The 26,023-nt window shown below is 36.4% G+C and overlaps 1 protein-coding gene across 5 annotated transcripts in view; it reads right to left on the reverse strand.

The window, feature by feature from the left end:
- The window catches only part of GALNT13 (polypeptide N-acetylgalactosaminyltransferase 13), a 595,812-nt gene that overhangs the window by 44,217 nt on the left and 525,572 nt on the right, over positions 1-26,023 (reverse strand). For 4 of the 5 annotated variants that reach the window (XM_003274969.4, XM_030795859.1, XM_030795860.1 and 1 more), the window contains exons 10-11: positions 15,435-15,574; positions 2,492-2,590 (exon numbers count right to left, since the gene is read on the reverse strand). In XM_003274969.4, coding sequence (XP_003275017.1) covers positions 2,492-2,590; positions 15,435-15,574 — 239 coding nt within the window. The remainder of the gene's footprint in view (positions 1-2,491; positions 2,591-15,434; positions 15,575-26,023) is intronic. The other variant, XM_030795862.1, reaches the window with a different exon arrangement.

The raw sequence follows: 26,023 nt of genomic DNA on the forward strand, positions 1-26,023 counted from the left end.
ATAAATATACAGATACTATATATAGAAAAATGTTCACATATTTTTTCATAAATGAGATTATTGGAAATAAGTTGTCTGGATTGTTTTTCTCTTTTGAAGTTCTAGTGACACACATGCAGACCTCCCTCAGTCATTTTCATGGTATACAGCTTTGTATACTATATGTATACCATGCTTTATTTAACCATTCCCCTCTTGGTAAATACTGAATTGTTTCCATTGTTTGTGTTATAACAAAAAGGGCTCCAGAAACTTTGTGTGTGTGTGTGTGTGTGTGCCATTAAGTAGGTAGATGGAAAAACAATGGTTTTAATTTTTATCTTGTTATTAAATTGATCTTGTAGAGCACATTAGAATAAAAGTAGGGATAGATTTTATGCTTATTATTATTTGATCACTTTATGAATCCCTGAGCTGTTTTTATATACTTTTAGTTACTATGAAAATAACAGCTCATTATTTCTTGGCAATGTCTACAAAGTTCTAAGGTACAAATCTACTGTTCTGACCATACAATCTTTCATCGATTTACTTGCCTAGTATTCGTTAGGTGCTTACCATGTCCCAAGACTGTAGCAGGTGCTGGGTATGAAAACAGGAGTAAGATATAGGACTGCCAACAAGAAGTTTGCAGTAGAGTGAGATAGCTTATTTCTGGGTATTTGAAAACATGTAGATGAATAAAGTAATTTTTAATATGGCACTGTAATGATTCTATGCAGAGAATTCATCTGGGGTACCTTTCTCATTTTCATAAGGAATAGAATAAGAGAGATTTCATAAGCAGTGTTTCTTTAATTCTGTATGACATTATGGAGCAGATAATTAGCTGATTTTTTTGCCATAAGTTGTTTAAACAGATTATGGCTGGCACTTCTAAATGTCCCCCCAGTATCTTGGTAAATGAACTGTGAGAAGCAGCTACTTGTGAGTGTGGGGTTAAATATTCAGTGTTTTGTTGTACTAGGGATGTCCAAGTAACACATTTTTACCTAAAGAGAGATACACTGAGATGTGTAGAGCCTCTAGGAAGGCTTTTGCTTTTCCTAAAAGAAAAACAGATATGGCTATTGCAGTTCTTCCCTGACTTTATATTCTGCCTTGAATGTGGACATGATGTCTGGAATTTCAGTAGTCCTCTTCTGACCAGCTGATGATAAAAGTTAACTCTAAACACTAAAGAATGGAAAGATATAAAGTTTTTGGTTTCTTTATGAAATCACTGAGGTCCTAAACAAATGTCAGAATTCTTACTATGTGAGAAAATTAAACCCCCACACATTTAGTCCTCTTATAGTTAAGCATTTTGTTGTTTCCAGATGAATTCATCAGGACTCCATTGGTTTTTGGCAGTAGAGGCCAGTCACATTCATTATGAAGCAGTGAAACAATAAATGGAATCATTTCTGAATGCTTTGTCATTAGTCTGCCTATGTTGTTTCTATCCTCTTCCCCCATAAGGTCAATTTCCCATGCTGTAATTTAGAAATTTGGTTTAAATATTTTCTAGCTCAAACTGACAGTTTGGAACACTAATTAGGATTTTTTAAATTAATAATTTTTAAGGGAGAAACTTCCTTTTAATGTTCTCCATTGAATAACACAGGCCCTGTTTGAAGTATGGTGTGCCAAAACTCAACAGAGTTCATTTTCTTTTTTATAGTGCAAGAATCAACAAGTATTTTTGTAATAAATCTTGACACAAATATAACCATAATTGTGCTGGACAGGATAACTTCTGCAACCTCGGTTCACACTAACTCAGAAATTCTACCTCTGGATAAAAAACTTGTGGTTCTCCTAAACTTCTGTAGATAACTTGTTTACAGAGGATCAGCTACCTTAGACTCTGCTTTGTTGGTATAGTTCCCAGGAACTCCAAATTCTACCTCTCAAAGTGGCCATGGCAGTAAAATAGCTCTGTCCTGAAGACTCACAGCCAAATAGCCTCCATGTGGCCCACCATGCAAAGCAATTTTCCATTGCTTAAGGAGAGCACAAGAACTCTTGTCACACACAAGAAAAGCTGTCTAAGACTTTTAGTCACCTTTCAACACTGAACTATAAACATTTTATTAAACTTCAAAAGCTCTTAAAAATCATAACATACATAAAAATCTGAAAAGAAATGGAGAATAATAACCATTGGGAAAACATCACAAATGTTGAGGAATTATTTTATATATTCAGTTCATAGAATAAAATGTACTCCTCATTTGCTCATACATGATAAAATGAGATGTGTCTAAAATATTTGGATATCTTCATTAACTGTAGGCACACTGAAAGTGTTGCTCTTTTTATTTTAATTTTTCAGCTCTCCTTTAAGATCCTTGGGACAATAAAATAGCCAAATTAGTTCTAGATTTGTGTGCACATTTATTTACTAAGCTCAGTTTATAGTTATTAACATGTGAGCCATGGTCTCCACTGATAGTTTTAACAATATTTTTCCTCTAAAATATGAAGCTGATGAAAAGGGAGAGTTTACCTGATTTCCTCCCATACCATGACAGTTGAATATACCCACTTTTTCATTTTCCTTGCGGCCCATGTTGTCTAAACACTGATTGGTTTCAACATTTCTTATCTAAAGGAAACACACAAAAGGGGGGGATAAAACATAAATCAGACAGTTATTTAAGTCATCAAATCCTTCTTATGTTACTGTCTATTGTTAACTGAATAATACAACTTCATAAGAAAATTTCTCCAAGAAAAACATATTGCTTTAAATATTTGTCTTTTTCTGTGTCCATTCTTAACCTGTATACATTTCTAAACTCCTGAAGTTTTTGAGCAGAATTGGCATTGGCATCTAATCAAGAGACATTCCCTGTTTATAGCATAGTATCATAGAAGAAGGAAGCAGCTGCATATTATGAATTAGGAATTCTTCCCCAAATCCTCTAAAAATTAGGACACACTTTTCATATTCCACTCAAATAACCACTGACTTATTCTTGAACTCCTATACTACTGCATGGAAGGAAATAAAAACAAATTGGCTAAATATTGAAATTTATGTTCTTTTTAGATTGCTTCATTACTGTATGTTCCATTCTGTGTATTAATAAAGATTACAGTTTATATCTGTGAGTAAAACATATTCATGCATCTTCTTTCATGCCTAATGCCAAACTTATTGGGAAGTGCTTGACCCTAAGGAAAGCTATTACAAGGCTAAACAGTGATTTCACATTACAAATTCCTCAAAAGCAAGATTGAATTGCTGACTACAGACATAAAGTTCTTGGTTTACATTCAAATGTGGCATTAGTCCCATAATTAACATAAAGTTAATACATATTTGTGCCAAATGTAATTACAAAACCAATAATTGACTTTAAAGATACTAATCTGACTGAATCAAGAACAATTGAATGCAAAAAAGAAAAAAAACCTTCTAATGAATGGGATATTTCAGATTTTTACTTAGTCTCAACCCCAAGTATGTATTTATGCTTGTCCACTCTGCTTTTGAAAAGTTTGTATCTCTGAACCATAGACATGCATATTTTACTGTTCGCTTGGTAGAGTTATTGGACACATCTATTTACTTATCTATGCTCTGAGTACAAGTTTCCTCACATTGGCTAATGAATAAGATGAGAAACTTATTACATAAACACATAGAGGATGAATTTGGTTTATACAATTCACTTTTTCTGTGGTGCAGAACCTCATGGCCAAGTACTAGTACCTGGAGTTGGGGAAAGTGGTATGACTTGCATTAAGGCCCCCATCAATAACTGAGAATAGTATGGATCAGAATTCCCATTTGGTAAAAGTTAGAAAAAACTGGACAGAGTCATCAAGCCCTGTTTCAAGGGGCTGAGATTTAGAGCAGAGTTATATGTGTTTTCATAAAAAAATATGAGCAGCAACCCATTAAAAAAGACAAAACACACACTGAATATTACAAGGAAAGGGCACGGGCTTCTAGAAGCAAAACCCGTACCAGTTCATATAGGGTTGAAATATATTCTCAATCTGATTTCAGGTGGTCCAGGCACTAGAAGGCATTGAAACTATAGGCAAAAGACCTTTCAGGACCTGCAGCTGGAGAGGATTAAAGAAGGTAACAACTGATAAATTGTAGTATGATGTAGTAAATAGGATGGTGTAGGTTGCAGAGTCTGATCAAATTATATAAGTTGAATTATTTTTAAATCCCTTACATCAGATTTTATTGACTTTTCATAAAAGATTTCTTGAAAATAATAAGATTATACATTATTGCTATTTAGCTTCCTAAAAGAGTGTAGAACAGTATAATGCCATAATACTTAGAGAAATACACATCTCACAAAGTGGCTAATTCATTTTTAGATGTAAGATATGCAATCTGATTAGAAGAATCTCTGCTAGGCGCATGGTACTTGAATAGGTACTAATTAATAATTATAGGGGTTACAGCTTGAATTGTTTGTAAGGCTTTCTCTCTTTGCTGGAAAGCAGAAAATTCAAAGCCATATTCAGCCTAGTACATACTCTGACAGTGGTATTGGAAAGGGACTTATCGGAGATGCATGCCATCTTACTCTTTGACAAATTAAGAAAAACCTTTAAGAATGGCTCCAAAATAATTTGCCTTCAGTAACAACCTATTATTGATCTATTTTCTACAAAAGATAACACTTTAATGTTTTAGTGTGTAACACCTCTCGTGAATTCATTTATTCAATAGAGTAGTAGTATCAGGAAAATGTATATCTCATACCAGGGACTACCTGAGGTGCTGAGGAGACAGAAAGCAACAAAAATAAACACAGTTTCTTCCTTCATAAAGCTTATGTTTTAGAAAGGAAGAGAGCAACAAATAAATAGATTTGTAATATGTCAGAAAATCAAGAAGTCCTATGAAGAAATACAAAGCATAGTAAGGGTAGATAAAGTGAAGGAGGTGGTACTATTTCAGAAAGGAAAGGTCAGTTGGAATAAAGACACTTGAAGTTTAATGAAGAGGAGAACAACCATATTTTCAGCTATGGAAGGACATTTTGGGCAGGGGAACAGCAAATGGATGCTCCCTGTAGTTGGACAATACTGAGTGAAATAATGGACTAGCCTTGTATAAGCATTGCAGTGAGCAAGGGGCAGGTTAGAGAGGTATCCCAGACTAAGTAATGTAAGGAATCATGAGATTTTTAGCATAGGCATGGTATCATAGTAGCTTATTGTGGCTGCTGTGCAAAGAGCAGATTGGAGGGAGGAAAGACCGGAAGCAGAGAAATAAGAAGAAGGCCACTGTAGTCATGCCAGCAAGAGATGATGGTGATTAACAGAATAACAATGGCGGTGGAAGGTCCAATTTCAGATACATTTTGAAGGTAGAGCCACTGGAACTTTCCACTGAATTGAATGTGAGTTATGAGACAAAGACATCAAGAAACATGCCAAGCTTTGGGCCTGAACAAGTGGGCAAATGCTATTTCTATTTACCAGGAACAATAGTCTTGAGTTCTTGCATGTTGATAATCGTATCTGTGGCTGCTATACTTGAAAATCACTTTGATAGATCTAAAATCCATGGCTGACTAAACTTGAATACCTTTTAAATGTTATTCCATTTACTTCCAGAGTAAAGGATTCCTTTGAAAACTCTGATGACAATCTGGGATTTTCCCCCCTTAATTCTTACAAGTATCTATTTCCCTGGAAGCCAAACTGATTTTTTTTCTCTTAAGTTTTGGAGATTTACTACAATGCATCTTGACATTACTCATTATGGATCACTCTCGCAGGGATGTAGTGTCCCTTTTCACATTATCGTTTCAATTTTATTTTCAGAAAAGTTTCCTGGAATTATAGTTATTATATTATTTTTCGAGACAGAGTCTCATGCTGTCGCCCAGGCTGGAGTGCAGTGGTGGCAATTCTTCTGCCTCAGCTTCCCAAGTAGCTGGGATTACAGGCACCCACCATCACACCTGGTCAATGTCTTTTTTTTTTTTTTTTTTTTTTTTTTTTTTTTTTTAGAAGAGATGGGGTTACATCATATTGGTCAGGCTGGTCTCAAACTCTTGACCTCAGGTAATCCACCAGCCTCATCCTCCCAAGGTGCTGGGATTACAGGTGTGAGCCACTGCACCCTGCCTATAGTTATTAATGTTCATTTTATTTCATTGGTTTTTCTCTTTAGGAAATCCTAATATTTTGGGTCTTGTTGCTTATTTTCTATATGTGTCACTTTCAATTGAACAATTTAGTTTCCAATTTTTTTTTTAGTTGCTCCTTTTTCTTTTCTAAAATTCTTATGGCATACTCTCTTGGTATTATTCACTCATGTGTTCTTACAAGTTTGGCCTTCATTTCGGAAATGATTTAAGTCTTTGATTTCTAATTCCTTCCTGCATTATAGTCGTACATTTCAGTTTTTCTAAATTTGATTTATGTTATTCTCTTCTATATTCTATCATTTAGGGCATTTATTTTAGCATCTTTTGAAATATTAGATTACACTTTTCCTCTGTCTTGTGAGTATAATGTACTGGTGTGCTTGCACTGTTTGCAGAGATACCATTCTACTTCTTACTATCTTTTTCTTACATCAGTCATGCTTTTCTAGTTTTTCTCTCTTCCTTTTGTTCTTCCGTCTTTCCTTTTTTGCATAAGATCAATTTTCCTAGTCTTTTAAGGAAATAAAGAGAAATCAAGGACTGTACCCAGTTAAGGGGAAACGGTTGATCAAAAGACCATTTCTAATTTCACAAATATAGAACACCTTTTTCCTGTAGTTTCTGAAGTGTTAAAAATAATTACCCTTCTATTTCTTGAGACCTCCTGACCCCATTTACCTCACCCATTTTAATCTGGACCATTCATTTCCTTTTCCTTCCACTCTAGTTGGGCTTTATTCCCCGAAGTGTCTTCTGAGAAGGAGCTTCAGCTAGTGAGTTTCAAGAATTCACAGACTGCAGACTGTTCAGACCCTTCAGATATCAGAGAGAAGTTTTTTTGCTCACCTGCAAAGTACTTCTCCCATTTTCAGCTAGTATTATCCAATTGGCCTGAAACAATTTCTCATGAGTATCTATTAGAAAATTAGGTGTTATCCTGACCTCATTTCCATCAAATACCTCATTGCTTTCCTCTGTTGTCTCCTGCAAAAATTGTAGTATCATGTGGGTCATGACAATGTCAGCTCATATTTGAGGATTTGTGAGAACACTTTGCCACCTAAATTTGTTGTCAAAATTGTTTATCATTTTTTTAAGTTTTGCTGTCCTAGTCGTTTTCTGTTTTAATGGGAAAATTCAGAGATTCACACATTATGTCATTGCTGCCACCAATTTTTCCAGAATTCCAGAATAGACTTATCTTGGGGACTGCATGAAAAGAAGCCTATCCTATTTCTGGCACATTCTAACTATTTCACATTCAATGTGGTTTTGTAGTTTGTGGATGTGTAATATTACTTGTCCTTCAGAATGCAGCAGGTGCTAAGTGGATACAAAATAGGAACTGAAGTCAAGTCTGGCTGGATGTAGATCTGGGAGAATAGCAATAGACAGGAGTCAATGGTTTAGGAAACCTACCACAGGGAGAAAAGAGAGACAATCACTACACCACCTCCAATATGATGATAATAATAATATAAATTAGAAACTATTTGAATTGTATGTGCCAACCTATTACTCCCGTTTTACAAACAAAAACATTAAGATACAGAGAGGTTAACTAATTTGCCAAAACAAAACGTAAAGGTATTCTATTGAGTCTGGGAATTGCCAGTCCTGACTTCCAGACAGGCAGGCAGTGTTTGTTAGAAAGGAGGCCTGGAAGGAGCAAGGGAGGACTCAGTTCTGCTTGAACAGAGGTTATCTAGACAACAGGTGAAGACACATGAAACAAGATACACAAAGGCAACCTGGTATTAGGCCTGGGGGACCAAGTCAAAAAGCCTAAAAAACAAAGTATTCTTTATGCTTAAGTGCCATCCTGATGAGCTGAGATCAGGCAAATAATTTCTGTCTATATCCAGGGTGACCTGAGAGATTAGCAGTGTGGAGGACAGAGTGTCAGGAAATCAGGATATCAATTGTCATCTTAAAAAAATAAGAGGGACATATCACCTGGGATAGACACAATATCTGAAAGGTTTTTTTTCGTTTTTGTTTTTTTGAGACGGAGTCCAGCTCTGTCACCCAGGCTGGGGTGCAGCAGTGTGATCTCGGCTCACTGCAACCTCCAACTCCCAGGTTCAAGTGATTTTCATGTCTCAGTCTCTCAAGTAGCTGGGACTACAGGCATAGAATTCCATCACAACTGGCTAATTTTTGTATTTGTAGTAGAAATGGGGTTTTACTATGTTGGCCAGACTGGTCTCAAACTCCCAATCTCAAGTGATGCGCCCGCCTTGGCCTCCCAAAGTGCTGGGTTACAGGCGTAAGCCACCATGCCTGGCCTAAAATCTGGAAAGTTTTTTTATCACTGAGCCTATAATATTCAGATTTTTTTTAAAGCCATGCACACCTAGGGGGCAGATAGAAGCACATAAATTGTTCCCGAGTGAGTGAGCCCAACCCTGTAGGCATCTGCTATATTGTCTTCAAAATACAAAAACAGTCACTGGTGTTTTCTAACAATTCTCAACAAACAAATCTTAACATGTATCTCAATACTAGCATATGGGAGAGTTGAAACTGTGGATCTCATCTTTTGAGATGTAAAGGATAATCAACTTTAAGATGATCATGTATAATTTTAAAATCAGAACTTTTCTAAGAACACCTTGAGACCTCATATACATACTCACAAAGAATGTTGCTCAAGGGAAGAAGTGAAATTTCAGAAAAGATGCAATTTGTCACTGGTACCGTAATTACCTGACAGTAACAATGGCTTGGTCATGTCATTAATCCTGAGAAAAATCAAAGCAACCAACAACTAAAGAACTTTATCAATTAAAAATTCTTTACAAAGTCTGTTCTAGAACTTGAATCAAAATAGTAGCACACACTGGTAGCTCTAAGATCTGGTAAACTCTTTTGATTCATTCTTTACGTTATGGTAGAGCTCTGCATGTATGGCACAAGGCCAAGATAGTTTTAACTTTAATTGGCTGGCTGCTTTGAGATTTCTATGTTTACACATAATCTTTTATTGCTTGAAAACAATTCTTAATGACATAAACTTGAGGGCATTTTTCCCACTTGTGTTCTGATGTTTGAAGTCAGCAAGACTTTTTCTAAATGTTTCTGTGCATTGCAGCATCATTGGTAATGTTCTTATCACTTATACAATTTGTTCATTAGCTTTTGCTCCCTCTGCTGGAATGTAAAAGCAAGTAGCAATGAGAATTCCATTTCTAAAAGAGAGATATATACTGCCCACGCCCCCACCACCAATCTTTGCATTTTAAAAACTCATAGAAAATCCATTCTAAAGACAGTCTAAACTTAAACTAGCATTATTTTACTTTAATTACCCCAACATATATGTTTATCCTTCAATTGCATGTTACTTTTTATCATTATTTTACAAATGTCAACCTCATTTGTTTTCTCTTTTCTTTGTAAAGATGGAAATAAGCACATTTGCAGTGAATTCCAGAGCTTAATATTTCCATAATATGATTGCTCTTGTGGATATGCATTTAAAGTATATTTTCTATTTAATCTAATTGTGAATAAATCAGAGAACAAAATCTGTATACTGAAACAATTCAAGTTGACTTCACTTATGCAGAACTGGATTTAGAAGGTCCTTGATTAATGACTGTGAGATTCAAAAATTATTATTATCTGATATCTGAAATCCCTTCGCCCCCAAAAGTAAAGAACATAGAAAAATAAACAATTTAATTTATTTGGTGGATAACAAAAACAGTGACAACCAAAATCCTGAGAGAACTGAATAAATGCCAAACTGGCATATAGTTTGTTGCAGCTGTTTGTGCCAATACACATTTAAGTAATAAAATTAGAATGAATTTTAGTTTATTAGAAATATGAAGTTAAAAAAATACAATATTTTCAGGTAATAAAAATAGCTCGCTTTGTTCGAGGTGAGTTACCTAGCCCAACATACTTTAAGGTAGCCATCCAATAAAGGGTGACATATTTTCCTTATACATACACATATTCAGAAACCCCGGGATAAAAATTAGCAACTGAGTACCCAAGAATTTTGGAAATAAAATGAACAGAAAAATGTCCGCACTTACGTAAGTCACCTAAAATAAGGCTTTCTTGCTGGTCATCCTATTAAAGGGCCAAGAAGACTGTGAATCTATAAATAGATCTGATTACCAACAGAAAGGGTAAACTTTTAAGCGTTTTAGCTTCTGCATTTGGCAGTAACTGATTTTACCCTTAATCTCTGCAGCCTAGCAGCTTCATGGATGTCTGTCTTCCGTTACGTAAATTTGCTCTTCGGCAATATTTAAGGAATACAATACCAATATATGCAAGAACTTTAACTACTTACTATGGCTAAAGGATACAAGAGGAAAAAGAAATCCTGAGGTTAAGTACACAATACAAAATGCATAAGCTAATGTCAAAACATCTTCAAAGCAACACGCAAATGCAAATTTTAAGCACCAGGAGTTGTCACTTGGCTCCTGAAATCCTCATCTCCTTCATTTGCCCTCAGATTGTGTTCAATTTTAGTTCACAATGTACTTTTGTTTTTTTTTCAGAAAGCCTGTCATAACCCAAAAATTTGGGCTGAGACATTCTATTTTAGAATGCCATTTCTTTCAATCTTACACTTAAATTTACAAGATCAGAACCCAGCATGTTAAATCTACATAAGCTTCAGGGCTAGTTAAGAGAGAATTTAATGCTGCAAAGAGCTCAACTTCCTTATTCCATTATGATCTGCTTACTGAGTCTAAAAGACACATGCTTCATTAACTTACTTAAAGGTTTTAGTTCAAAGCAATTGCACAGCTTTTAACTTCCCATTGGAAACTGCATGTAATTCATGGGCTGGATAAAGTAATATTTCAATTACTTGAGTAAGATGCAAACATAAAATAAATTAAGATGCAGATATCTGATATCAATAACTATTGACTTTGGTGACGGTATATAATAGAGAAACTGAATACCATATTTGCCTTTATATATTCCAATACAGCAAGGAAAGTTATAAAAAGAAATTGACAAGGAAACATTTATATTCACCAATACACAGCAATATTAGACTTTGAAAAACATTGAAGTTAAAAATATATAAATTGTTAAAGCCATACAATTTCATTTCAAATTCAGTGAGAAGTACAAATGAATATACTGCAAAGAAATATTGTTCTTGTTTTGATGGCAAGTAGCTTGAACACCTGATATTGCTTTGGGACTCTAATTATTTAAGAGAAAGTGCCTTATACATAAGGAAAGATATTTTTTTACATTTTTCCAATAAAGGTTAATAACAGGCAGTAAGAAGGAAAAAGCTTTAGTAAATGACTGTTGTTCATTAACAGTTCAACTCTAACTCATTATCAAAATGTCCATCTTAAATTATGTATACAGGGCCATGCAAAATTGAATTGGGAGGTAGTGCTTGGTGAATTTGTCCTTCTGTTTCCATGGAAACAGATGCTGGATTGCATTTCTTTAAGGCTAGTTTTAAAGTGGAAAACTACAGTACATTAATACTCCAGAAACCACAGAACTTAATTTATCTCTTAAATGTATCAGGTTTTTTAAACAGCCGTTATACCACATAACCCATGCAGGGCATCTTTTACTTCTACTGAATTTCTTTACCTGTTTGATTCTCTCTTGCCCTACCCACCTCCACATCCCTATTTTGGTAGAAAGGCTTAAGAGTAAAGGTCTTTCCTTATTTGACTTTGTATTTTCAACATATAACAAAAGGTTTAGTTTGATGTGGTCTGAACGCCTTTATCCAAAACTCATGGTGAAATCTAATCCCCACTGTAGTGGTATTAAGAGGTGCAGCCAAGACCACCAGTGGCGCAAGAGGTAACATGTCTAACTATGAATCAGAAGATTCAAGAGGTAGAGCCTTTTGGGAAATGTATAAGTCACGAGGGCTTCATCCTTATGAATGGGATTAGTGCCCTTATAAAAGAGGTTGAAGGGAGCTGTCTTGCCGCTTTGTTCATGTGAGGATATATCATTTGCCTCTTTTTCCATATGAGGACTTAGCGACAATGTGCCATCCTGGAAGCCTTTACCAGACACTAAATCGGCTTGATCTTGGACTTCCTAATCTCTAGAACTGTGAGAAATAAATTTATATTATTTATAAATTACCCAATCTAACGTATTTTGGTAAAGCAGCCCTAACGGACTAAGACATAGTTCAAGTTCTTTTTTTATTTTTATTAAATAGAGAAGGGTTCTCACTATGTTACTCAGCTGGTCTTGAACTCCTGGGCTCAAGCCATACTACTGCCTCAGCCACTTGAATAGCTGTGACCACAGGCACATGCCAACACACTCAGCTTCATGTTCTTATTTAATAAAAACATTTTGAATGATTAAAATATAATAAAATCATCTATTTCTCCTTCTAGTTATAAGAAAAAGTGAGCCTTAGTGTTGGACTAGCACGTAATTTATCCTAATTTCAATAGTTAACTAGCTGTGTGACCTATAGGCCATGCACATAAACTTCCTGTGTGTCAGTTTCCTTATTAACCCTGTGATAATAAAACCCAAGTCATGAAAGTTGTTCTAATTTCTACATAATTCATCTAAAGCACCTAGAATAACTGTTGGCATAGGAAATCAATGAATGGTAGCTGTAACAATTATAACTGTAACTACTGGTGTGCTACTATTCTTGCCAGGCGTTGGGCTGGATGTTTTATGTCTTCAGTCATCACTATAACCCAGTATTATTATCTTTATTCTGTTGACAGAGGTAGTAGAGAGGATACTTCATGCCACTTGAAATGAAAGCTGTAAGGCTAGGATTTGAACCCTCCTATGCTTGACTTCAGGGGCTGGAATATTTTCAGTACACCATACCGCCTCTTTTAGATGCTATGAAAGGCTCAATTCCTCTCTTTAAAATCTTTTCCTAAAGTATTTCTACAGATTAAAATATGGTCACCTGACCCATTGTAGAAGATAGCTAATTTGAAATCAGTAGTTTGTACAAAGGAATTTGCCCACACTATATTTTATTTTTACATTTTAGAATGTGAATTAGGTTTCCTTGATGTAGTACAGGACAGCACAAAATTGGATTTTTAACTTGGAAGTAAACACCTAGTTCTGTTACAGAGCCCTGAGTCTTTCTCAGGAGTCACCTTGGTGGCCCCAGAGAATTTCCAAAAGTCCTCTTTGCTCATTTCTGTCCTGTTACAGCCCTTGGTCATTCCTCCTTTTAGAAAAAGGAATCGATGTTTATTAATGATTTGGGTCCACTGACAACAGTGACAGAAACATTTTATAATAAGAATAGAAAAACTCCTTTCTTCTGAGGATATAGTCAGGTTCATGAAAGTTCAAACAAATTTTCAATAAAGTGATAAGGGTATTAGATACTTTATCAGAGATTTTCAGTGATTTATAATAACTAACATGCAAGGACTGTTCTATTTTAAAAAGCACTGTAGTATATTTTCTGCATTAAATATAAATCCCTGTGAGATCAGTGCCAACATGAGGATGTTACATATTTGAAAATGATAGCAACAATACCCCCTTCTCCAATAAAAACAAACAAAAAAATACTTTGAGGCACAGGACTAAATGACTAGTCTAAAGTCATACACTTAGAAAGTGGTAAAATCAACGTTATTACCATGAAATTTTTCACTACATTATTCAGATGAAAGTTAAATATATGTAAATCAAGCTCTATAGAGAGATATTTACATGGCTAATGAGGAAGTGGAGACTTGGACAATAAGGCATGAATATAGCACTTAAATCAGTCATTGAAAACGATTCAGCTAGGGCTCCAGTCACCTCAAGTATTTTTTCCTTTCATTTTTTCTAGTTAATTGTAAGTAAGGTATGTCTATAAAGTTACAGAGCGTTAAGGCAGATGACCCAAAAAAGTATTAGATTGAACCATATACATTTCCAGATATGCTACCATTATGATCTACAACAATGGCATTTTAAATCTAAGAACATGTTTACTTGATCATTATTTCCTAAGTGCATATTTATTTATTTATTTATTTATTTTTTGATGGTGTCTCACTCTGTCGCCCAGGCTGGAGTGCAGTGGCGCGATCTCGGCTCACTGCAAGCTCCGCTTCCTGGGTTCACACCATTCTCCTGCCTCAGCCTCCCAAATAGCTGGGACTACAGGCACCCGCCACCACGCCTGGCTAATTTTTTTTTGTATTTTTCGTAGAGACGGGGTTTCACTGTGTTAGCCAGGATGGTCTCAATCTCCTGACCTCGTGATCTGCCTGCCTCGGCCTCCCAAAGTGCTGGGATTACAGGCGTGAGCCACCGTTCCTGGCCTATTTACTGCTCTTGAAATGCTTTAATCACAACCAATATTAAGGTAGCTTTGATTCCTATTCAGTGGAAAATTATCAATATGGAGGATATAATTCATAAAGGAAATATAATTCTTGTTTTGACCAATTGAGATATATATGATATATAGGAATATATTATATATAATCATCAATCTATGAGATGCATACAGGAATATATTATATATAATTATCTATAGTACGAACATGTTATATATATATTATACATACATTATATACGTTTGTACAGTTATAATGAAGTCATTTTTGTATTTCAAGATAAAATAAATATGTAGAAAAGAATGGTGCAGATCAATGGTTCTCAGAGTGTCTACAAAGTCAATACCACTTTTGTTATAGTACCAAGGTATTACTTGCAGTTTTCACTTTCACATTCTCCTGAGTGTACAAGAGTTTTCTAGAGGCTATTGTAATAGACTGCCTTGCATTGCAGCAATAGATGGAATACTGAAGCACATAGGACAATCCAACTATCTTCTATTTAGCCAGACATTAATGCAATTTACAAAAATATAATCAATGGTACTCTCTTATCATTACTTGATTTTGCTTGGAAAAAATATATTGACTTTTCAAAAATATGTTATTTACATTAACATGTAATTGTTTATTATATAATGTTTAATTAGTAAAAGATGGGTTTTAAAGTTCTCAGTTTTAATTTAAATACAGTAAATATTAATAATAGCTGTAACCCACATGAACAAAAGGTGTTTGGGGTACACAGTAAATTTTAAGAGTGTAAATGACCAAAAGCTTTAGAACTGTCGAAAAAAAATTTTTTTGTTCAATCTTAAAATTTCTGCTCATTTTTATGATTCCTTATGATGAAGACTTTATGGTCCTTGAAATATGAGAAGTTATTTAAAATAGATCCAATTAAAAATCCCTTACAGCATTTTCATAACAAATACTGAGCTCCTTAGAAATTGCTCCATTTGCAAAATGCATTTATAACTTAACCAAAATAAATAATTCATACCTCACCAAGTGAGTAATAACGTCTCGGGATCTGGGAGTCCGGATAGATGTTTTCTAGGTACCAAGAAAAGGGCTTACACTTCAGATTTTCTCTTAGTGTTTTTCTGACTGACACATCTCCATAATCCACTTTGACAACACCTGGAATTTTTCAGAGAAACACAAATCAGTTTGTGCTATTTTTGTTTTAGTACTGTTTTACTCCATTTACTTTGTTATCAGGTTTTTCTTTATAATTCCAGCAAATTCAATTGCTTATGCAGCTGCTACTATACTGGATTTTTACTACCATCGAATTAGTACGTTAAATAGATATAAATAGCACTTCTCCCATTGGTTATGACTTTTCAAATGCAAATATTTATCACCAAGTACTTGTACTACTTAGGTTGAATAATTCATTAACTAAATGTAAATTGGCATTTAGTATCTCATAATCAAAGCTTTACTGAGCTGTGTAATATGTCTGCTTCTCCTCAATAAAAAATTCTAGTAGCGCCATTGTTTTTGTTAATATTCATACTTTCCCTATAGAGTCACTTACTCACCACCTGTAGATTTTATAAGAAATTTATATGAAATAATTCACATAATAGACCGTACATGTGTTCTTTTTCTTCAACTTCTATCTAGTTACCATAAACTTAATTTTTTATTGATTTATTGTGTTATTCTAAGCTACCATTGTCCTTGAAAAAGTTAGTAAATATGTAAGTGTAAAGAAACAAACAAATGAACAGGAATATATTCACGTGTATATAGGAAAAATGGTTAATTTTGTTTCACATAATAGAATATTTGACATTTAAATGAATATTTCCACTGAAAATCATAAAAGAATGTTTTCTAGTTGAGAAATAACAATGCTAATTTTTATATAAAATTTTATTACAGCTTGGTTTGCTCCTTAATATTAAAATTGGCATTTGATTGAAATAACTAATAACTGTGACAAGACAGCAATTATTTCTTAGATTATTCTGAAAATACTTCAATGTTTAACTCTCTTCTTTAAGGCCACTATGCAACATGCTGGCACAAAATGGCCTAGTATTTAGGACATTCTATCCCAACCAAGTAACAAAGCCAATAAATTGTTCTCTAAAATAGAGCAAGTGTTTAGACAATCTAAATGTCTTTTTAACTAATGCCATTACCAGACCACTATTTTCCAAAGCAGCAACACTCTCAAAACTCATCATTCACTAGCTCCAACCACCTTGTCTCTTCAGAATTTTTGTTTTTTCAAAATTAAACGTCATAGTGTTATTAGAAAGCATTCTGATGCTGAAGTAGCCAAACCATTTCCTTGCAAGAGAAAATACCGATTTTCCTAGCTGGTGTTTGGACAGAAAACAACAAGGTCTTTGGGCTTTTTAAACAGCTAAATATTTGCTTTTGAAATAATTCTATTCAGAACTTCCAAACCGGAATGCAACCTTCAAAATAAGAGGCTCAAAACAATTTAGTATTTACAAAAAAAATCACTAGAAGAATTTCTCATTAAGTATTATTACAATTGAAATAATTGAATACATTGTCCTCAAAATCATACAAAGAGATGTCATTGTGCCTGGTGGGGAGGCAAAACACTGTATCTTCAGAGGACTTAATTCAACAGTCAATTTTACTGTTCTGTTTTTTTTTTCTTTTTATTATTATTATTATTATTATACTTTAAGTTTTAGGGTACATGTGCACAATGTGCAGGTTTGTTACATATGTATCCATGTGCCATGTTAATTTCCTGCACCCATTAACTCGTCATTTAGCATTAGGTATATCTCCTAATGCTGTCCCTCCCCCCTCCCCCCATCCCACAACAGTCCCCGGAGTGTGATGTTCCCCTTCCTGTGTCCATGTTCTCATTGTTCAATTCCCACCTATGAGTGAGAACATGTGGTGTTTGGTGTTTTTGTCCTTGCGATAGTTTACTGAGAATGATGGTTTCCAGTTTCATCCATGTCCCTACAAAGGACATGAACTCATCATTTTTTATGGCTGCATAGTATTCCATAGTGTATATGTACCACATTTTCTTAATCTAGTCTATCGTTGTTGGACATTTGGGTTGGTTCCAAGTCTTTGCTATTGTGAATAGTGCTGCAATAAACATATTTGTGCACGTGTCTTTATAGCAGCATGATTTACAGTCCTTTGGGTATATACCCAGTAATGGGATGGCTGGGTCAAATGGTATTTCTAGTTCTAGATCCCTGAGGAATCGCCACACTGACTTCCACAATGGTTGAACTAGTTTACAGTCCCACCAACAGTGTAAAAGTGTTCCTATTTCTCCACATCCTTTCCAGCACCTGTTGGTTCCTGACTTTTTAATGATGGCCATTCTAACTGGTGTGAGATGCTATCTCATTGTGGTTTTGATTTGCATTTCTCTGATGGCCAGTGATGATGAGCATTTCTTCATGTGTTTTTTGGCTGCATATATGTCTTCTTTCAAGAAGTGTCTGTTCATGTCCTTCGTCCACTTTTTGATGGGGTTGTTTTTTTTCTTGTAAATTTGTTTGAGTTCATTGTAGATTCTGGATATTAGCCCTTTGTCAGATGAGTAGGTTGCAAAAATTTTCTCCCATTCTGTAGGTTGCCTGTTCACTCTGATGGTGGTTTCTTTTGCTGTGCAGAAGCTCTTTAGTTTAATTAGATCCCATTTGTCAATTTTGGCTTTTGTTGCCATTGCTTTTGGTGTTTTAGACATGAAGTCCTTGCCCATGCCTATGTCCTGAATGGTATTGCCTAGGTTTTCTTGTAGGATTTTAATGGTTTTAATTCTAACATTTAAGTCTTTAGTCCATCTTGAATTAATTTTTGTATAAAGTGTAAGGAAGGGATCCAGTTTCAGCTTTCTACATATGGCTAGCCAGTTTTCCCAGCACCATTTATTAAATAGGGAATCCTTTCCCCATTGCTTGTTTTTGTCAGGTTTGTCAAAGATCAGACAGTTGTAGATATGTGACATTATTTCTGAGGGCTCTGTTCTGTTCCATTGATCTATATCTCTGTTGTGGTACCAGTACCATGCTGTTTTGGTTACTGTAGCCTTGTAGTATAGTTTGAAGTCAGGTAGCGTGATGCCTCCAGCTTTGTTCTTTTGGCTTAGGATTGACTTAGCGATGCGGTCTCTTTTTTGGTTCCATATGAACTTTAAAGTAGTTTTTTTCCAATTCTGTGAAGAAAGTCATTGGTAGCTTGATGGGGATGGCATTGAATCTATAAATTACCTTGGGCAGTATGGCCATTTTCACGATATTGATTCTTCCTACCCATGAGCATGGAATGTTCTTCCATTTGTTTGTATCCTCTTTTATTTCATTGAGCAGTGCTTTGTAGCTCTTCATGAAGAGGTCCTTCACATCACTTGTAAGTTGTATTCCTAGGTATTTTATTCTCTTTGAAGCAATTGTGAATGGGAGTTCACTCATGATTTGGCTCTCTGTCTGTTATTGGTGTACAAGAATGCTTGTGATTTTTGTACATTGATTTTGTATCCTGAGACTTTGCTGAAGTTGCTTATCAGCTTGAGGAGATTTTGGGCTGAGACAATGGGGTTTTCTAGATATACAATCATGTCATCTGCAAACAGGGACAATTTGACTTCCTCTTTTCCTAATTGAATACCCTTCATTTCCTTCTCCTGCCTGACTGCCCTGACCAGAACTTCCAACACTATGTTGAATAGGAGTGGTGAGAGAGGGCATCCCTGTCTTGTGCCAGTTTTCAAAGGGAATGCTTCCAGTTTTTGCCCATTCAGTATGACATTGGCTGTGGGTTTGTCATAGATAGCTCTTATTATTTTGAGATATGTCCCATCAATACCTAATTTATTGAGAGTTTTTAGCATGAAGGGTTGCTGAATTTTGTCAATGGCCTTTTCTGCATCTATTGAAATAATCATGCGGTTTTTGTCTTCGGTTCTGTTTATATGCTGGATTACATTTATTGATTTTTGTATGTTGAACCAGCCTTGTATCCTAGGGATAAAGCCCACTTGATCATGGTGTATAAGCTTTTTGATGTGCTGATGGATTCGGTTTGCCAGTATTTTATTGAGGATTTTTGCATCAATGTTCATCAAGGATACTGGTCTGAAATTCTCTTTTTTGGTTGTGTCTCTGCCGGGCTTTGGTATCAGGATGATGCTGGCCTCATAAAATGTGTTAGGGAGGATTCCCTCCTTTTCTATTGATTGGAATAGTTTCAGAAGGAATGGTACCAGTTCCTACTTGTACCTCTGGTAGAATTCGGCTGTGAATCCATCAGGTCCTGGACTCTTTTTGGTTGGTAAGCTATTGATTATTGCCACAATTTCAGAGCCTGATATTGGTCTATTCAGAGATTCAACTTCTTCTTGGTTTAGTCTTGGGAGAGTGTATTTGTTGAGGAATTTATCCATTTCTTCTAGATTTTCTAGTTTATATTTGCGTAGAGGTGTTTGTAGTATTCTTTGATGGTAGATTGTATTTCTGTGGGATCAGTGGTGATATCCCCTTTTTCATTTTTTATTGCGTCTATTTGATTCTTCTCTCTTTTCTTCTTTATTAGTCTTGCTAGCAGTCTATCAATTTTGTTGATCTTTTCAAAAAACCAGCTCCTGGATTCATTCATTTTTTGAAGGGTTTTTTGTGTCTCTATTTCCTTCAGTTCTGCTCTGATTTTAGTTATTTCTAGCCTTCTGCTAGCTTTTGAATGTGTTTGCTCTTGCTTTTCTAGTTCTTTTAATTGTGATGCTAGGGTGTCAGTTTTGGATCTCTTCTGCTTTCTCTTGTGGGCATTTAGTGCTATAAATTTCCCTCTACACACTGCTTTGAATATGTCCCAGAGATTCTGGTATGTTGTGTCTTTGTTCTCGTTGGTTTCAAAGAACATCTTTATTTCTGCCTTCATTTCATTATGTACCCAGTAGTCATTCAGGAGCAGGTTGTTCAGTTTCCATGTAGTTGAGTGGTTTTGAGTGAGTTTCTTAATGCTGAGTTCTAGTTTGATTGCACTGTGGTCTGAGAGACAGTTTGTTATAATTTCTATTCTTTTACATTTGCTGAAGAGAGCTTTACTTCCAACTATGTGGTCAATTTTGGAATAGGTGTGGTGTGGTGCTGAAAAAAATGTATATTCTGTTGATTTGGGGTGGAGAGTCCTGTAGATGTCTATTAGGTCCACTTTATGCAGAGCTGAGTTCTATTCCTGGGTATCCTTGTTAACTTTCTGTCTCATTGATCTGTCTAATGTTGACAGTGGGGTGTTAAAGTCTCCCATTATTATTATGTGGGAGTCTAAGTCTCTTTGTAGGTCACTCAGGACTTGCTTTATGAATCTGGGTGCTCCTGTATTGGGTGCATATATATTTGGGATAGTTAGCTCTTCTTGTTGAATTGATCCTTTACCATTATGTAATGGCCTTCTTTCTTGCTTTTGATCTTTGTTGGTTTAAAGTCTATTTTATCAGAGACTAGGATTGCAACCCCTGCCTTTTTTTGTTTTCCATTTGCTTGGTAGATCTTCCTCTATCCCTTTATTTTGAGTCTATGTGTGTCTCTGCACGTGAGATGGGTTTCCTGAATACAGCACACTGATGGGTCTTGACTCCTTATCCAATTTGCCAGTCTGTGTCTTTTAATTGGAGCATTTAGCCCATTCACATTTAAAGTTAATATTGTTATGTGTGAATTTGATCCTCTCATTATGATGTTAGCTGGCTATTTTGCTCGTTAGTTGATGCAGTTTCTTCCTAGCCTCAAGGGCCTTTACAATTTGGTATGTTTTTGCAGTGGCTGGTACCTGTTTTTCCTTTCCATGTTTAGTGCTTCCTTCAGGAGCTCTTTTAGGGCAGGCCTGGTGGTGACAAAATCTCTCAGCATTTGCTTGTCTGTAAAGTATTTTATTTCTCCTTCACTTATGAAGCTTAGTTTGGCTGGATATGCAATTCTAGGTTGAAAATTCTTTTCTTTAAGAATGTTGAATATTGGCCCCCACTCTCTTCTGGCTTGTAGAGTTTCTGCTGAGAGATCCGCTGTTAGTCTGATAGGCTTCCCTTTGTGGGCAACCCGACCTTTCTCTCTGGCTGCCCTTAACGTTTTTTCCTTCATTTCAACTTTGGTGAATCTGATAATTATGTGTCTTGGAGTTGCTCTTCTCGAGGAGTATCTTTGTGGCGTTCTCTGTATTTCCTGAATCTGAATGTTGGCCTGCCTTGCTAGATTGGGGAAATTCTCCTGGATAATATCTTGCAGAGTGTTTTCCAACTTGGTTCCATTCTCCCCATCACTTTCTGGTACACCAATCATACGTAGGTTTGGTCTTTTCGCATAGTCACATATTTCTTGGAGGCTTTGTTCATTTCTTTTTATTCTTTTTTCTCTAAACTTCGCTTCTCGCTTCATTTCATTCATTTCATCTTCCATCACTGATATCCTTTCTTCCAGTTGATTGCATCGGCTACTGAGGCTTCTGCAGTCTTCAAGTAGTTCTCGAAACTTGGCTTTCAGCTCCATCAGCTCCTTTAAGCACTTCTGTGCATTGGTTGTTTTAGTTAAACATTCGTCTAATTTTTTTTCAAAGTTTTTAACTTCTTTGCCATTGGTTTGGATTTCCTCCTGTAGCTCGGAGTAGCTTGATCATCTGAAGCCTTCTTCTCTCAACTCAACAAAGTCATTCTCTGTCCAGCTTTGTTCTGTTGCTGGTGAGGAGCTGCATTCATTTGGAGGAGGAGAGGTGCTCTGATTTTTAGAGTTTCCAGTTTTTCTGCTCTGTTTTCTCCCCATCTTTGTAGTTTTTTCTACTTTTGGTCTTTGATGATGGTGATGTACAGATGGGTTTTTGGTGTGGGTGTCCTTTCTGTTTGCGAGTTTTCCTTCTAACAGACAGGACCCTCAGCTGCAGGTCTGTTGGAGTTTGCTAGAGGTCTACTCCAGACCCTGTTTGCCTGGGTGTCAGCAGTGGTGGCTGCAGAACAGCGGATTTTCGTGAACCACAAATTCAGCTGTCTGATAGTTCCTCTGGAAGTTTTGTCTCAGAGGAGTACCCGGCCGAGTGAGGTGTCTGTCCCTACTGGGGTGTGCCTCCCAGTTAGGCTGCTCGGGGGTCAGGGTCCCACTTTAGGAGGCAGTCTGCCCGTTCTCAGATCTCCAGCTGTCTGCTGAGAGAACCACTACTCTCTTCAAAGCTGTCAGACAGGGACATTTAAGTCTGAAGAGGTTATTGCTGACTTTTTGTTTGTCTGTGCCCTGCCCCCAGAGGTGGAGCCTACAGAGGCAGGTGGTGGGCTCCACCCAGTTCGAGCTTCCTGGCTGCTTTGTTTACCTAAGCAAGCCGGGCAATGGTGGGCGCCCCTCCCCCAGCCTCGCTGCTGCCTTGCAGTTTGATCGATCTCAGACTGCTGTGCTAGCAATCAGCGAGACTCCGTGGGCGTAGGACCCTCTGAGCCAGGTGTGGGACACAATCTCCTGGTGTGCCATTTTCCAAGCCGGTTGGAAAAGCACAGTATTAGGGTGGGAGTGACCCGATTTTCCTGGTGCCATCTGTCACCCCTTTCTTTGACTAGGAAAGGGAACTCCCTGACCCCTTGCGCTTCCCGAGTGAGGCGATTCCTCACTGTGCCTCGGCTGGCGCACGGTGCGCTGCACTGACTGTCCTGCACCCACTGTTTGGCACTCCCTAGTGAGATAAACCGGGTACCTCAGATGGAAATGCAGAAATCACCCATCTTCTGCGTTGCTCACGCTGGGAGCTGTAGACTGGAGCTGTGCCTATTCGGCCATCTTGGCTCCACCCCCTACTGTTCTGTTTTCATTTTTCAGGTGGGTGGATTTAATTGAGGTAGCTTATTTAATATCAACATCCTCCCTTTTTCATCATGTTAAGATTTGGTAGTTCTGGCTCCATAATATCTTTCTAGAAGGGTTTCTTTGTGCATGTGTTTTCCAATAAAACTTTATTTATGGACAATGAAATATGAATTTCACATAATTTTCATGTCATGAAATATTATTCTTTTGACTTTTCCTCAGCTACTTAAAATCAGATCTTGGGTCATTAAAAAATGGACAGTGAGCTGGTTTTGGCACATGGATCACAGTGGCCGACCCCTGCTCTAAAAGATAAAGTCCTAGAAGGTTTTTTTGAGCAATTATCTGATTGAAATGAAAATTTAAAGTTTCATTTGCATACCATTTTACATGAGGTCAGAGACAACGTTAATTGTCCACTTCAGATTTGGCAAAAAGTGGCTAATGGAGAATTATAGAGATCACTGAATAAAGCAAAAGCCTTCTTATCGTGCCACCTCTAAGCTGCCCCTTGGCATTTCCACTGCAACTTGCTTTTGTTCTAATCCTAGATAATTATGCTAAATTACCTTTAGAAATGCACAAAAAAATACGGTAGGCTATCTTAACATTTTGGTGAGAGTGGCTTTTTCTCTCTGAATCCATATTTTTCTTCTTAGAAGTGAGACATATTAAGAGACAATAGTCCTCACAAACCCTCCATGTACTCCTCCACATTTCTCAGGTCCCTGCAGTTAGGTAAGGATATCTAACTCTCTCTCAATAAACTGTGAGAGACAGGGGTTATGTCACTTCTGATTTTAAAGATAGGAAAGCAAGTATGAGAACTTTCTTTTCCTTTACCACAGGGACTGAGGAGGACTTGTATCCCAGTGTGTGCAGCTACAAAATGGAGAGACTTTTCTTGTACTGTATGATTTAGTGACTGCAGAGCCTGAATTAGATTATTCAGATCCATGGTTTGATATGTAATCTCACTTGTTCCCCAAACTCTTATCTGAAACTCAAACCTCTTCAAAGTAGGTTATCCAACTGTTTACCTAATAATTTTACTGGGATATATACTAAGCATCTCAAATTTGACAAGTCAAAAATTTGATTCTCCAACTTGCTCCATTTCCAAGGTTCTTCATTTCAGTATCTAGCACAAATATCCACTGATTTTCTCAAGGAAAAACAAATAATTTTCTTTCTCTCACACATATACATTTTTAACTCATTAGGAATTCCTGTTGGCTGTACTTCACAATATATCCTCAGCCACTCTGCTGTTACCATCCTGGTCCTAACTTCTTCTATCTCTTGCTTACACTAGCATTGCAATAGTCTCCTAACTAGCCCTGAAACATTTCACATTCCTCTACCTATATTTTATTCACTATTGCCTGTTCCTTAGTCAATATATTTAAAATACAAATCAAATCATGTTACTCCCTTGCCCAAAAGTGTGCCGTGATTTTCCATAATACTAAGAATAATTGAATCTCTCTTAACCATTGCCTGAGGATCCTTTAGAAAATAGCTCTTGGCTAGCTTTCTGAATTCATTTATACTCACTTTGAAACCAGCCCAATTGTCCCACAGAAGTGATGTTTATGGTTTCTTTTGAATAAACATGAAAGAATGGCCCTCCTGGTCTTGAAACTTGAGAAAATTACATTTGTCTCATCTAAGTTCCTTTCTCAGGAAACCAACCAGATAATATAAAGGAACTGAAACTTACCAGATCACCACATCTGGACAGTGAGACACCAGACCCCCTCACCTGTCATAATTGCCTAACCGCCTGTTTCTTGTTGATCAATTCCTCTTCCTTATCCCTAATTCCCAGTTTCCCATACATAGTTACATTTCTTCCCTGCTATATCATCCCCTAATTTTAGTCAGTTGAAGAGATGAATTTGAGACTGATTTTCCATCTCCTTGGCTGCAGCAATCTATTAAAGCCTTCTTCCCTGTAAGTACTGGTTGTCTTGGTGATTGGCTTCTAGTGCAGCAAGCAGCAGGATGCAGACAGAACCCCTGTGTTTCAGTAACATCTTCATTCTAGCCCCACTTTTTTTTTTATTCTTTACATTTCTTCAAACATACCATGTTCATTCATAATTCAACAATTCAAGACTTTATACTTTTTTTCTGTCTGTAATGGTGTTACCCTGCAACTTTCATGAGTTGTCCTTTACTTGGTCCAAGTCTTTGCTCAAAATTTACTTCTTCAGGTTTATTCTGACCTTCCTATCAAAATTGATCCCTTTCTCTCATCTTCCTAGGTCTGTATCCCTCTATCATGCTTAATTTTTTTCCATGGCACTTATTACTATCTGATTTCATATTACAGATCACTTTGCTCACTGCCTTCTCAACAAAAACTTTGGATGATGAGTTATCTTTTTTGAAGGATAAAGTATCCTACCTGATAATATCTTACAAGATATTGTGACTACTAAATAAATAATGCCTGGAAAATGTTTAGTACAATGACTGGAATATAATAATTGCTTAATACATATTATATATTGCATTGGATAGCTGTTGTTTTGCATGCCTGACATCCATTCTGCCCTCTGGTAAAAGCACTTGAGTTTTCTCTGGGAAACCACTCCTACTTCACTTTCATCTTGGGTGGGGCTGGTTTCATTGCCTTCCCCACTCTTCCAGTTCCATCTGTGGGCACAGACTAAAGGCATATCACCAGAAAATCTAGTTAAAATGCAAATTGATTCAGTTGGTCTTGAGTGAGGGCCTTAGGGTCCATATTTCTAACAAGCTCCAAGGGATCCTGCTTTTGCTC

This window comes from Nomascus leucogenys, chromosome 17, assembly GCF_006542625.1.
Source record: "Nomascus leucogenys isolate Asia chromosome 17, Asia_NLE_v1, whole genome shotgun sequence".
Classification (NCBI taxonomy): Eukaryota; Metazoa; Chordata; class Mammalia; order Primates; family Hylobatidae; genus Nomascus; species Nomascus leucogenys.